Genomic DNA, 14308 nt, shown 5'->3' with positions numbered 1-14308 from the left:
TTGAATAAATTCTCAACAAAAATACTCAAGGCTCGACATTAAAATGGCTACCCGTTAAAATTATCACTTACCAAAGAGCAAGCAGAAAAATATACTCTGATTCTTGTAAGTAGAATGCTTGACCAAATTATGTTTCTATCGTCCTAGCTAGCTCTACAAGACTTTTAATTCTTCTTTCCATGTGTTCTCCAGTTCAAAGACTGATAACGTGTTGGTGACTTGGTGTTGCACTGACCAATGTAAGAGGCGAAATGTCAAGAATGTGCTTAAGGGTTTAGGGTTTCGATTATAAAAAAAAAGGTTGGTATCATTGGACTACAATTTCCACCGTTATCTAGATGCGTGTGGATGAGCTCATTTATTTGAACAGAAAGAGTCAGTAAACTCATAAGAACGACTTAGTCTCCTTAAGAGTTCTTTTCATTCTTCTTCTTTTGAGAGATGACTCAAATTCAAAGTCAAAGTCATCTCAAATATTTTCTTATATCTCTTAGAAAAGTCTTGATAGAAATGATAAACTTGGGTGAACCAAAAAAAAAATAATGATAAACTTCGTTTTCCCATGCTAGTCTACGTCGAAAACTCTTCTTAGTTATACTCAGTCAGACTATATGGTTTCTCTACGCTACCCCTCATGTTTAAAATTTCAATAAGTATATAAATACATGTCCATGCATAGAACTAAGATATAAGAAAATGAAGGGAAACTTGTGGTTGATTGCTTTGTTTTTGGTTCTCTTATTGGCAATTTTCTCGTGTGCAGCTTCAACTCCACCATACGAAATCCGCAAGCTTTGTAAGTAGTCTCAATATATATTTTTGTATATATTTTCGCCGTGTGTTTATATGATTTATGTTAATTTATCTAACAGTGAATATAAAAACACCACCTAGTGGTTCAAGGCCCGCACCCCAATTTCATTAGCAAGCGTGAAAGAAGAACACTAGAATTGCCGTCAATGGGTCGTGGTGGTTAGATGAACTGATTTTTCAATATTATTTTATTTTATAGTTCATGAAAGACATAAACAGGGTGCAAAGTTAAAATTTTGTATTATTATAGTTTTACATTTGTAAATAAAATTAGATTCATATATCCATGGAATTATAACTTTTGAAATAATATTACATATTTGCTTTGTGATGATAATATATATAATTTGAATTCAGGTTAATCATTATCCATTTCATCATAATTCAACAAATTATATGGTTTTATAACTAGATTTTCAATTAATTTTTATCTGAATGTAATTACATGTGCATTTTTTTTGTCAACCACACTTTAATTAAAATATTATTCCATGATTAGTAGCCCAAACAAGAGGAATATAGTTTACAAAAATAGTTTTCGAGCGATCTGGAATAAGACTAAACGCATATAGTTTGCATATGCATATTTATGAATGATAAAATAGGATATTTATCTATTTAACATGCCTTGAATAAGACTAAACGATTTTGTATGCTTTGGTGTATTATCCGGTAAAAGACCATAGGCGTAAAAACATCAACTCAAATCTTCCTCACCATGTAGTATCGAATAGTTAAAGAATTTACAAATTTTTAATAAATTTATTTTCGAGTTAATAGATTTATAATTATTATATTGCATACATACATGTATGTAACGATTTATGTCAATGTTTTAATACCAATCCAAATCGAAAAAAATGACGAAGAAGAACAAGCAAGGAAAATACTATATTTAATTCTTGGAAGTAGACAATATATCAAAAGCTTTAGCACTTCTTGGTCTACTTGATCGTAGTATGTTTGGTTTTGCTTTTTCTGTTTTTATTTGTACTCACTGATGTGGCTTCAAATATTTATCTGGCACTAATATACGTTATCAGGAGAATATCACGAGGAGCCCAAAGTGAAGTTCTTCCCGGTGCTGCTGTTCAAAACTGGGATGTTTTACGGTTGGTAATACTTCCTCTTTGGGCCGGGTCAAACGTATGTTGGATTGGAGACTGAATTCGGATTTAAAACCGGTTACCAGCTTACTAAACAAAAACCGACATTTCATTTTTGTTTTGTTTTTGTCCGACATTTCTCAGTTGACTAGTTTTCCAAAATTCTTGGTTTGTAGCAATGGAAAAAAAATTATCCGATAATTTTTAGGGTATAGATTATTAGATGGTGTGAAAAGACAATTAATTCGTAAATTAATGTGATAAAAAAATAATAAAGGGATGGTTGACAAAAAAAAAAAATATATATATATATATATATAATGATAAATTTTGATTATATATTACGATATATGTGGGCCTGTGACTTGTGAGATCTCCTTGTAATAGAACTTGTTAAATGCAAATATATATATATATATATATATATGGGAAAGATATAAGTATCTTACAAAAAGTTGTGTTATTAAATGAAAAAAAAAATTATATATCCTATTTCTAAAATAATACAAAAAAATCATATATTTTATATTGAAATTATTTTGGAATGATACTTTCTTTTCCCACACAAACAAACAAAAAATCATTCTTAAACCCACTTTTAAGGGTTATATAATGCCATTACATATACTAGTTAAATTATCATGATAATTTAACTATAAGCATATATATATATATATTATGTGTTATTGACTAACCTGTGTTTAGCATTGCAATGATAGAAACTGCAATGAAAACACATGGAGATCTTCGAAAAACCATTACTAATGTCTTGTGAATCCTTTTTGTTTGGATGTTTTGGAGTAATTGCCAAGATTTAAAGCTCTACATATACACAAATTCTGAAATCTTAGTCTTTTGGCAACAAATCAGTATGTTATTAATATATATCTTTAAAAGATATATCTATATTTGTCAAAAAAAAATATATATATATATATATATAAATGCCATGCTTTAAGAGATATATATCTATATCTATATATATATATATTAATATCTCTATATTATTATTTAAGCAATATTGTATAATAAAATAACTATAACAAAATATTAGTTAAAATGTCATTGCATAGTAATCTATTACAATAAATTCATTAATCAACAAAACCACATAATTCTTTTTTTTTTTTGACATGTTAAATTTATTGATCAACAAAAAAGAAAATTATATACAAAAAGTTTGGTAGAAGCTTGTAAAAAAACAGAGCAGAGCAGAGCTTTTTAAAAACAGAGTATGGGACTAACGGCCTAGGAGACTAGACCAGTGTTCCATTCCATAAGATGACTCACAACATTTTGCGGATGTTGGAGACTTGTTAACCGGAGAGTGACCTCATCGACAACCATATAAGTGAGGGCAAAGTAGCTACGGGGGGCGTATTGTGGATACGCCCATTACCGCATTACGTTCCCGCCATATAAAATATATCACCGTCTGGAAGAGGAGACGAAGGAGAGCTACGTCGATGGCTGGGGAGGTTTTACGGGTGAGAACCCGCGAAGTGATGGACCAGTCAGGGTTTGGACTGCGACGGAGTAGTGGAGTGCTCAAAGCTGACCAAATAGAGAACGTGTACGGGCAGGCAAAGAGAAGGTGGTCCCGAGACTCGTTCCACTCACCACACAGGGGATAGGACTAAGACTGACCCCACAAGCAAACCCGTCAGGACTAAGGTTTACATAGTTTTGACGGGTCATTACTTTAGTCGTTATAGGTAACCCAAGATAACGTATGGGGAGCGATTCTTTTGGAATGTGTAACCTCCCGGCCTCGGCCACAATACTCGCTGTGTTTGTTCCCCCAACAACGATTGATGATTTGGAAGCATTTATGGAAAGTCCCGACATCTTACCAAAATCATCTAGGACAACCATTATACTTTGGAGGGAAGCAGCTTCCCCATCCGTATCTATTTGGGTTCGGTAAAGATCCTCGGGTCTAAGTTCATGGATTCGTTTGGGTATTTATAGTATTTGAGTCGATGTCCGTTTGGAAGAGGTTCTACTGTTAGGATTTGTTCCGGATCCAAAACTAGTCGAGAAAAGCTACTCCAAGCCAGAGCTGTCTATCTTTTGCTCCTAGTATGTTTTGCTTTAGGAACAAAATATCAGAATTTTTCGGTTGGGTTCAGGTTCAGGTTCGGTATTCAGATTTAGATGTTTTTTTCTTCTATCCTCTTATTATTTATAAAGTTTGACTTTTCTGAAAATTAAAAAAAAATTGTCGGTATAAAATTGTTATACACACACTCTCGTATGTATATATTCCTTCTAATTTTATTTGTGGATTAGAGAGATCACTCAATCCAAAAATAAAAACAAATAACACATTCTTCTCCATCTGATCCCTTCCTCTCTCTCCGATCAAAATCTGAGGTACAACAGAACATTTCAAAATTCTCTGATTTGATTTGCGATTCGAAATTTTTCAAAAATTGATAACCTAACCGTCATCAAATGGGGAAACCGACGGGGAAAAAGAGGAACAACAACAATTCCGAAATGCCCCCGACGGAAGCTTCCGGCAGCGGCGGCGGAGGTAAGATCGGAAAAACCTTCGATCGTTCCGCCACGAAGTTATTCGACGACGATATGACGATCTTCATCAACCGAGCGTTGGAGCTCAAAGAAGAAGGCAACAAATTATTCCAGAAACGTGATCACGAAGGAGCGATGCTAAGGTACGATAAAGCCGTTAAGCTTCTACCTAGAGATCATGGGGACGTAGCTTATCTGAGAACGAGTATGGCTTCTTGTTATATGCAAATGGGGTTAGGTGAGTATCCTAACGCGATTAACGAATGTAACCTGGCTCTAGAGGCTTCTCCTAGGTATAGCAAAGCTTTGTTGAAACGAGCTAGGTGTTACGAGGCCTTGAATAAACTGGATTTCGCGTTTAGGGATTCTCGCGTTGTGTTGAATATGGAAGCAGAGAATGTTTCTGCTAATGAGATTTTCGAGAGGGTGAAGAAGGTTTTGGTTGGTAAAGGGATTGATGTTGTTGAAATGGAGAAGAATTTTGTTAATGTGCAGCCTGTTGGAGCGGCTCGGTTGCGTAAGATTGTTAAGGAGAAGTTGCGGAAGAAGAAGAAGAAAACGGCCATGAACGCTGAGAAAGATTGCGAACGGAAAAGTAATGAAGCTGTTGTGGAGGATGCGAAAGTTGAGAATGGAGAGGAAGCTGATAACGGGAAGAAAGAGAAAGGGAATATGGTGGCGAGAGAGGAGGATAAGGTTGTGGTTGAGGAGAAGAAAGTGAGTCCTGTTATGGACAAAGAGGTCATTGCTTCGGTGATTGTTGAAAGAGGAGGGAACGTTAAGGAGGACACAACAGTGACTAGGACAGTGAAGTTGGTTCATGGAGATGATATACGGTGGGCGCAACTGCCGTTGGATTCTAGTGTTTTACTTGTACGAGACGTGATCAGGGATCGGTTTCCTGCTCTGAAGGGTTTCCTAATCAAATATAGGGACTCAGAGGGTGATTTGGTTACCATTACTACGACAGATGAGCTGAGGCTTGCTGCATCTACGAGGGAGAAACTTGGCTCCTTTAGATTGTATATATCTGAAGTTAGCCCCAATCAAGAACCAACTTATGATGTCTTGAACAACGAGGAAACAGTTGATAAGTTTGCCAAGGGATCGAGTAGTGTTGCGGATAATGGAAGCGTCGGAGACTATGTGGAATCTGAGAAAGCGTCTACTGGTCTTGAGCATTGGATTTTCCAGTTTGCGCAACTGTTCAAGAATCACGTCGGGTTTGATTCGGATTCGTACTTGGACCTTCATAACCTTGGGATGAAACTGTATACAGAAGCAATGGAAGATATCGTCACTGGCGAAGATGCGCAAGAACTTTTTGATATTGCTGCTGATAAGTTCCAAGAAATGGCTGCACTTGCTATGTTTAACTGGGGAAATGTTCATATGTCCAAGGCAAGAAGGCAGATCTATTTTCCCGAGGATGGTTCAAAAGAAACTATACTAGAGAGAGTTGAGACCGGATTTGAATGGGCAAAGAATGAATACAACAAAGCTGCGGAAAAATATGAAGAAGCGATTAAAATTAAGTCTGATTTCTATGAAGCTTTTCTAGCTCTCGGGCAACAACAGTTTGAGCAGGCTAAGCTTTGCTGGTATCATGCACTCGGTGGCAATGTAGATATTGAAAGCGAGGCTTCCCAGGATGTTTTAAAGCTCTACAACAAAGCTGAGGAGAGCATGGAAAAGGGTATGCAAATATGGGAAGAGATGGAAGAACGTCGTCTAAATGGAATCTCCAATTTTGATAAACACAAAGAACTGCTGCAGAAGTTAGGCTTGGATGGAGTCTTTAGTGAGGCGTCTGATGAAGAAAGCGCAGAGCAAACAGCTAATATGACATCGCAGATTAATCTTTTGTGGGGTTCTTTACTGTATGAACGGTCTATGGTGGAGTATAAGATTGGCCTACCGACTTGGGATGAGTGCTTGGAAGTAGCAGTGGAGAAATTCGAATTAGCAGGAGCTTCTGCAACTGATATAGCTGTCATGGTCAAGAACCATAGCTCAAGCGACAATGCACTTGAAGGTAATCAAAGTTTGTACAGCGAAATTACTTGCAAATATGAGCCAGTTAAAATTCATAACAATCAAACAATAACTGTAGGTATGGGATTCAAGATCGATGAGATAGTACAGGCATGGAATGAGATGTATGATGCTAAAAGATGGCAGATCGGTGTCCCATCTTTCCGGCTAGAACCTTTGTTCCGGAGACGGTCACCCAAACTGCATGATATATTAGAGAATGTGTTTTCAGGGCCTCAGTGATGACACCATTCATCACATTATACAAACCTGAACATATCGGCTGGCTTCAGTTTTCACGTATCACTAGGTAAGTTCAAAAGTTTATCCGGGTTTGTGTCTGATGGGAAAACTAATCTATTGATATGTTCCAACAACTGTTATTGCAGGTATTGTATTCAGTGAGAGCTATACGCAATTTTTCTTCAAATTTTGGTTTGGTTTCTAAGCTTATGGAAGCATTGAAGCAATTCTTTTTTTCTTTTTGAATCTCTTGACGGGTATGGCCGTGAAGAAGATGTGCGTGATGAGTTTTTTTTTTTTGTTGTGCCGATGGGTTCATCATATTTTTTGATTCATTATTTCATTTTGGTGGGTTTGTAATTAAGTATATCATAGTTTTGTAAAATTTTTTATTTATTGATTGTTTGGATTAGTTTGTGTATCTATCTTATCTATGATTGTTACATTTTTATTGTTGTTGAACAAGATGGTGAATGGTTTTGGTTTGTAGCACTCAAAAAAAAACTGTTGATCAATAATAATCATCTCACGGTTTTAAACGGCACGCTGTTTTCTAAATTTGAAGTAGAAATGCATGTTATTCTTAAGTCCAGTACGAAAAAAGAGCACGAATGTTTAACAGAAATAGTAAAAACGGCACACATGTTTTCTCTGAGTTTTTTTTTTCCGGAGTTGGCGAAGAGAGACCCAGAAGAACCAGAAGAGTACTTAAAAACACACAGAAGTAGAGAATCTTCTCTAGTCATCATCTCTCGCAAGTTTAGAGAAAGCTCTGAAGAAATTAGGGGTTTGCGAATTCGATCACGATCCTTCAATTACTTGGCGAGATAATGGAGAAAGTGAGACAACCAACACATGCAGGCTCTTGGTATACCGATAATCGTAAGTTCTGAAAAAAATTAACTCTCGGTTGCTTACAATTTCTTAACTTGCTTGTTCAATTCATTCCTATTTTGGTTTCGATTTCATAAATTTGATCGGATGTTTAGTATTTTATCTAGGTTTTAGGATTTGATTTCGTTTATAACAAAAAAAAATCAAAAATTGTGAGATTGTTTTGGAAACAAATGTTTTAAGCTAAGTGAGGTTTGACTTTTTTTTTGTTTGTTTGTTTATTTAGCTACAAAGTTGTCATCTGATCTTGAAGAATGGCTAACTGCAACTGGTTTGGTTAAATCTCCTGATGTTCGAGGCGTGATTGCACCGTAAGTTTGTTTTTTTTTTTTTGCTGATCTTATTTCCTCTTAAAATGTGATTGCACTTCTCCTGACTTGTTGAAAGGATTCCAGACACGCAGGTTATTCGTACTCCGGTCGTGCAGCTGCCTATGCCTTTGCAAACATTGATCCTACCAACATGTAAGTAAGCTTTGATTGTAAGTTTCATTCAATCCTTGCTTCTAGAGCGGTATACTTTGCAATGAGTTAAGAGTGATCTATCTGACTATTGGTGCAGTTCACGGATATTTCTTCTTGGTCCATCTCACCACTTTTATACTCCAAAATGTGCCCTTTCGACTGCAACAGTTTACAAAACCCCCATAGGAGATCTACCCGTTGATGTGGATAGTAAGTTTGGCTAGCTTGTCTTATTCTTTACTTAAGAAAAATGTATTCACTTGATGAGGAAAGATGTTTTCTTATGAACTCACCAGTGATTAAGGAGATAAGAGCTATGGGAAAATTTGGAATGATGGATCTTCGGGTAGATGAGGCTGAGCACAGCATGGAAATGCACTTGCCATATTTGGCCAAAGTATTTGAAGGGTAATTACAGGAGTAGTACTGTTAATGCTCAGATATAACTTTAAATAGTGAAGGGGATATTCTGATACTGGCCCATTCTCGTATTTGATCAGGCACGATGTGAAAGTTGTACCCATCTTGGTTGGAGCAGTAAGTGCTGAACATGAAGCCATGTACGGTGAATTGCTTGCCAAATATGTGGATGATCCCAAGAATTTTTTCTCAGTTTCCTCTGACTTTTGCCACTGGGGCTCAAGGTTTGTCTTACTCTTACCTCTTTCATCTCCTTTCTCTCGTTGAATACCACATTCTGATGAAACTTTACTTTTGATGTAATGATATTTCGCTTATCTCTTTCTGAAATTTTCTTTACTTGCATAAATAGATTTTATGAAGCCTTTCCAGTGAGCTAATCGCCTCTGTTATGATTGCTTTTGTATGTTTTGGCTTCTAGGTTTAATTACATGCACTATGACAACACACATGGTGCCATACACAAATCTATTGAGGCTCTAGACAAGAAGGGAATGGATATTATAGAGACAGGAGATCCAGATGCCTTTAAGAAGTATCTTCTGGAATTTGACAACACAATTTGTGGGCGCCATCCGATCAGTATTTTTCTCCATGTAAGCCGTCCTAACCCGTTTCTTTGTGATGGTCTTAAGTTTCTAGATCTATGTACATTACTTTTAGATTTTTAGATGCAACCATTTTAATGGATGGATAAAAAGGTGAATCTAGTACTCAACTTGGCTACCTTTAGCCCATATCGGATGTGTAGATATTCCTCAAAACTGATTGCTTCTGTTTTATGTTTGTGATTACCTTCAGATGATAAAACATTCTTCAAGCAAGATTAAGATCAATTTCCTGCGGTACGAGCAGTCAAGCCAATGCCAGACAATGCGAGACAGCAGTGTCAGCTATGCATCTGCTGCAGCCAAGTTGGAAACTTGAACTAAAGAAAGATGAAAACTTGGTGTGCTAAAAATTCCCATTTGCTTTTTTACATTTTAGTTTCAAGGTCTTTTCAGGGTCGAAATGTATCTTCTAAACACATTTGACAATGCAAAGAACCTTAGAAAACCAAAGGTTTCGTGCTTACTATCCTCTGTAATAACAACAACAACAAAAAAAAACACTAGACTCTCTCTTCTATTAATATCTAGTTTTTCATTTTTCCTCAGTAGGCTATGTTCGTACATGAAAGAACAAATCAAGTGTCTTGACACTTAACACATTTTGCTTAAACTCTACACAAACATTCATCAAAAGTTAACTCTTACAATCTCCTTACTTTCTACAAACTCAGGCATAGCTTCCTTCCGATGCCTTCTCTCTCTACTGTAAATGATCCAGAACAGAAGTGAGAGCATCACAGCTGTCCCTAATATGGCCAGACCCACATATACCCAATAGCCATAATGCCGGAGTCCAGGACAGTGGTCACTGGTTATGTCTCTAAAGGTCTGCTTTGCGTATGAACAGTCCTGAAGCTGGACCAGGAATGGCGCGTCTCTTATCAATCCCGTGCTGATGTTAACACCTGATGCCATCTGACTGTACAGAGCCGGTGTGAGCCTCCCTGTTGTGGCGCAGGTCCCATTCGGGCTCACTTGGCACAGGAAACTGGTCCATGCCTGTGTGAGTGTTGTGACATCACTAAGATTTTTGTGTACAACTAGAGACAGTTTCAACTCTATAGAAACTGGACAGAGGGACTTACTTGAGTAGCATTGTTCAAATCGAGCTCACCAGGCGAACAAGAGCGATCGGTAAGGTCATGGTTAAAAGGATTGCAGAGCAATGGAAGCAACGGTCCAGACTGGTTATAATACATTGGGACAAAGACTGGAGAGAAGTTGATGTTGGAGACATTAGTGATGACTGTGTTGATTAGATCCACGAGCTGACCCGTCACCTCCCTGCTACGCATTAAAGTTTCCTGAGCTGTGGCATTATCTGTACAAGGCAAGATCTCGTCAAGAGCAGTGTTGCTTGATGGTCTCTCAACCCATTCGCTCATTGCCACACATGTGTCTGCTGTTGCACTGATGTTGAAAGAGAAACACATTCAGTTATGTTTGAACTCTAACTAACAAAGAACAAGTTGATGAAGAGACATGAGACATACTTGTGTAGCACAAGGAATGTTCCGCTCAAGATGAATGTACCTGTCACCAGAATCCATCCCAAAACCACAAGTCTGCACAAAGAGGAAAAGGATTCAGATAGTTTTTACTCATAAAAGTCATACAGTGAACATTTCAGGGTTTTTACTCACGTGTAAACGATGACCTGCATCCCGAATATTGAAGAAACTGCAAGAGAAGAAATGTAACAAGATCACTAGAGTTAATACATTAGTTGACAAGTTGAGAAACATGTAGTCAAGAATGTTGAACATTCAGGATTCATACAGAAGTACGTTTCCAAGAGTTTTGTAAGGATGAAAACATTACAAAAGATACGGATTCAAGATTTACCGAGACCAAGAAATGTCACGATAAGCATGACGATAGAAACTACAATAAGCGCCGCCTTCCTGCAAGAACAGATATCACCATTATACATAGTTTTCCAAGATCCAACAGACAGTATGTTAGGATTTCTTACACGGAATCAAGAAAATGTCTTATATTATTTGAGCTACTAGTCGATTTCTCGGTGATGGTGGCTACAGAAGAATCCAGTTTCGCTCCAATCTGATCGATTTCAGTTTGGACATTTGCAGGTAAAAGGACCTGAAGAACTGCAGCCTGCTTGGCTGAAGCAAGATAATCAGAGATAGCTCTAAGCTGGGAAATGGTGCTATCAGCTTGGCTCATGACATACTCTAATGTCTCCGTTGTGCTTTTGTTGTACCTGATCTGACCCGAGTATAGCAGAATACATCCGATTCTGTGACAACAAAAACGCAAATGGTAAGCAATTTAAAACAAGAAAGCACTCTACATAACAAACAAAGTGGTGTTCATCTTTTCTCTGAACTCACATTGCAATAACAGTGAAGATGAGGAGGAAGATGAGGGAGACAACATAAGCAAGTTTTGAGTATCCAATAGATTTGCTTCTATGGCAAATGTGACACATACAGATGACCAATAAACAGATGCCAAACCCAAGAAACCAGACAGTAGCAAGAACAAAGAGAGGAACAGCTGTATAGCTCACAGACTGCAATATCAAAAAACACAAACACATAATCTAAACCTTAGCACAACAAACAAAAGAATCAAGTAAAAGATAAACCCAAGAAGTGGAAGATCTTACGGCCCAGTAATGCTGGTTGCTTATGTTCCATCCTCCAATATACTTCTCGAAACCATTGAGAGGATCTTTTCTGAAAGTTCTTTGAGCAGCTAAAGCAACTGAAGCAACTTCATTCACTTGAGGGTTGTTGTAACCAGGTCCTAATAATGGCGCCTCTGCAACTATAAATTTCATTGCAGAACCTACTTTCTCGGAAGCTGAAAGAGACAAATCACATAAAGATTCAAGAAAAGAACTTTTTTTTTGTTTTTTCAACCCTAGAAATTGCACAGACAATGTCAAGAGTCATCAAGCCCTAAAAGCTACAGAGGCAGATTATAGAAAAAAAAACCCAGTACGAATTAGTCCAAAATCTGTGAAGGGTTTAGCAAAGTTTAGAACTTCTGAGGATAGTAAAGTGTGGCATTTTCATTGAAAACAAGAAACAGAGAATGTAGAAGAACACAAAATCTAAAACTGTAACTATTCCTCTATTACTTTCCCGGAAAAGAAAAAGCTTTCTCAAGAAAGTAAAAGAAAGAAAGAACTAATTAAGAGAAAGAAACACAAACCTGTGGGAGGCTGAGTAGGAGAAATGTGAATAGTTGAAGCTCCATGAAAAAGAGAAAGAGCAGTAAAGAAGCAACATAAGAAGAGAAGAAGAAGAAGAAGAGACATCACTAACTATACTGTGACGCAATCTTGAGAAGAGATTGAGAGAGTTGCAGTGGTGAAGCAGAGCAAAGATAGAGAGAGAGAAGAAGAAGAAGAAAGACAAATAATAAAAAACACAAAAATGCTTTTTCGAATATCTATGTGACCCACTAAAGACTTTTTTGCAGTTTTTTCTGTAATGAGTTTAGTAGATTGATGAGACACACAAAACCTGGTTTTCTTTAGAAGTGAATTATTGAACAATGGAATCTAGTAGTTTTAACTTTTACCGCGTGTGTTATCTATTACTTTATCTTATAAAAGAAAAATATTAGCAAAAGTATGTTTTAAGAAATTTTGAATATTTATCTTAGTCACAATAAACTTTCAAATTCTATGGTATTTACTATTAAGTATCGTATATTAGAATTTGAACATATGTTATTATTTAAATTAGGATTTTTTATATATTTAAAAGTAGATTGTTCCAAGTTATTATGGTAGTTTTAACTTTTACCGCGTGTGTGTTATTTATTACTTTATCTTATAAAAGAAAAATATTAGCAAAAGTATGATGTTTTAAGAAATTTTGAATATTTATCTTAGTCACAATAAATTTCAAATTCTATGGTATCTTATTACATAAAGTTGAGTTTTGAAATTTAGTCATTAATATTATTTTTGACATGTGTCAAGTTATTAATATGAGATTTTGACATGTGTAAAAGTTAATATTTAATAGGAGGGATATGAGATTATGACAAAAAAAACAAAAAAATTGTTTAAACAATATTCTTATTAAATAAAGCTACGTTTGAAAGTTAGTTATTCACAGGATTTTGACACGTGTCAAGTTATTAATTTGAAATTTTTATATGTGTAAAAATTAATATTTAATAAGAGGGATTTGAGATTATGACAAAAAACAAAAAAATTGTTTAAACAATATTCTTATTATATAAAGATTGGTTTTGAAAATTAGCAATTAACAGGATTTTGAGATGTGTAAAAGTTAATATTTAATAGGAGGGATTTGAGATTATGACAAAAAAACAAAAAAATTGTTTAAAAAATATTAATAATATAAAAAAATAATTATATTTTTTATATATAATAAAATTTACCAGATTTGTGCTAAACCAGGACATCCTGTTTCCAAGTGCTGGCATCGATTTGACAACAGCTATCAGTTTGATAATGTTCCACAAGCTCTAGCTGCTCTTCAGATCACTGATGTAACGAATCATAATGAATGGGATGCAACGACTCACATGACTAATTCTCCTCATCACCTGCACCAGTCACAAATTTATAAAGGTAATGAATCGGTAATGGTGGGATATGGGAGTTTTCTGCCAATTACTCACACCGGTTCAGCCAGTCTTCTTTCAATCTCTGGTAACTTACCTCTTAACGATGTTCTTATTTACTATAAAGTATTGTATATTAGTAAACATATGTTATTATTTAAATTAGGATTTTTTATATATTTAAAAGTAGATACTATTGTTTATCATGGTAGTTATGCATGGATACAAGTACATATAGAGGAGGTGTACGTATCATTTACATCCAACGAAAATATATGAGAAATTAAACGTTCAAATAAAAAGATAAATAAAGTATTTTTTTGGTTTTTTCCCGAATAAAAATGATATGTTCAAATATGATCGATTTACGTTATCTCAACTAAGCGCTGAGGTGATAAAATTGTTTATTTACAAATTACAATGTAAAACACAAGAAATATCACAAGAGATCATCAAAACGAAAAGGTATCATACATACCACTTAACTTTCCCAAAGTCTCACATACTTTTTGGGATTCAATTTCATCGCCTTCTTGTTGTCACCATTTTATTCGTTGTGAAATATTCAAAGAAAGTTTACTCATCTTTCACAACATGCACCCACACCTAG

The 14308-nt window shown here is 35.8% G+C and overlaps 4 protein-coding genes across 6 annotated transcripts; 3 read left to right on the top strand and 1 right to left on the bottom strand.

Annotated features, from left to right (window-relative positions):
• The first annotated feature begins 662 nt into the window (after nucleotides 1-662).
• Nucleotides 663-2219, top strand: LOC104703060 (uncharacterized). 2 transcript variants are annotated; one of them, XM_010418994.2, is made up of 3 exons: nucleotides 663-796; nucleotides 873-972; nucleotides 1857-2219. In XM_010418994.2, the coding sequence occupies exons 1-2, from the start codon at nucleotides 697-699 to the stop codon at nucleotides 923-925; spliced, it is 153 nt and encodes a 50-aa protein (XP_010417296.2). In that variant the 5' UTR covers nucleotides 663-696; the 3' UTR covers nucleotides 926-972; nucleotides 1857-2219. The 2 variants fall into 2 exon arrangements, with proteins under 2 accessions (XP_010417296.2, XP_010417295.2); XM_010418993.2 differs by lacking the exon at nucleotides 1857-2219 and having other exon boundaries at nucleotides 873-1154.
• Nucleotides 2220-4064: 1845 nt separating this feature from the next.
• LOC104703059 (protein PHOX1) lies at nucleotides 4065-7091 on the top strand. Of its 2 annotated transcripts, XR_002032845.2 has the most exons (3): nucleotides 4065-6492; nucleotides 6571-6801; nucleotides 6881-7091. XR_002032845.2 is itself a non-coding variant. In XM_019227952.2 (2 exons), the coding sequence occupies exons 1-2, from the start codon at nucleotides 4377-4379 to the stop codon at nucleotides 6732-6734; spliced, it is 2280 nt and encodes a 759-aa protein (XP_019083497.2). In that variant the 5' UTR covers nucleotides 4065-4376; the 3' UTR covers nucleotides 6735-6949. The 2 variants fall into 2 exon arrangements, 1 of the variants encoding a protein (XP_019083497.2); XM_019227952.2 differs by having other exon boundaries at nucleotides 6571-6949.
• Nucleotides 7005-9668, top strand: LOC104703057 (uncharacterized). Its single transcript, XM_010418989.2, has 8 exons — nucleotides 7005-7616; nucleotides 7855-7939; nucleotides 8024-8092; nucleotides 8190-8302; nucleotides 8389-8500; nucleotides 8593-8736; nucleotides 8934-9108; nucleotides 9314-9668. Exons 1-8 carry the CDS (start codon nucleotides 7565-7567, stop codon nucleotides 9437-9439), a joined length of 876 nt encoding a protein of 291 aa, XP_010417291.1. The 5' UTR covers nucleotides 7005-7564; the 3' UTR covers nucleotides 9440-9668.
• LOC104703058 (uncharacterized) lies at nucleotides 9636-12613 on the bottom strand. Its single transcript, XM_010418990.3, has 9 exons — nucleotides 12307-12613; nucleotides 11756-11952; nucleotides 11478-11659; nucleotides 11099-11383; nucleotides 10969-11027; nucleotides 10767-10803; nucleotides 10617-10688; nucleotides 10209-10533; nucleotides 9636-10122 (listed from the first exon to the last, which is right to left on the bottom strand). The coding sequence occupies exons 1-9, from the start codon at nucleotides 12410-12412 to the stop codon at nucleotides 9751-9753; spliced, it is 1635 nt and encodes a 544-aa protein (XP_010417292.2). The 5' UTR covers nucleotides 12413-12613; the 3' UTR covers nucleotides 9636-9750.
• Nucleotides 12614-14308: the final 1695 nt, after the last annotated feature.

Source organism: Camelina sativa, chromosome 7 (genome assembly GCF_030686135.1).
Source record: "Camelina sativa cultivar CO46 ecotype springtype chromosome 7, ASM3068613v1".
Taxonomy (NCBI): domain Eukaryota; kingdom Viridiplantae; phylum Streptophyta; class Magnoliopsida; order Brassicales; family Brassicaceae; genus Camelina; species Camelina sativa.
Note: the sequence above shows the minus strand (reverse complement) of the source record. Positions and strands in the feature narration are given on the sequence as shown.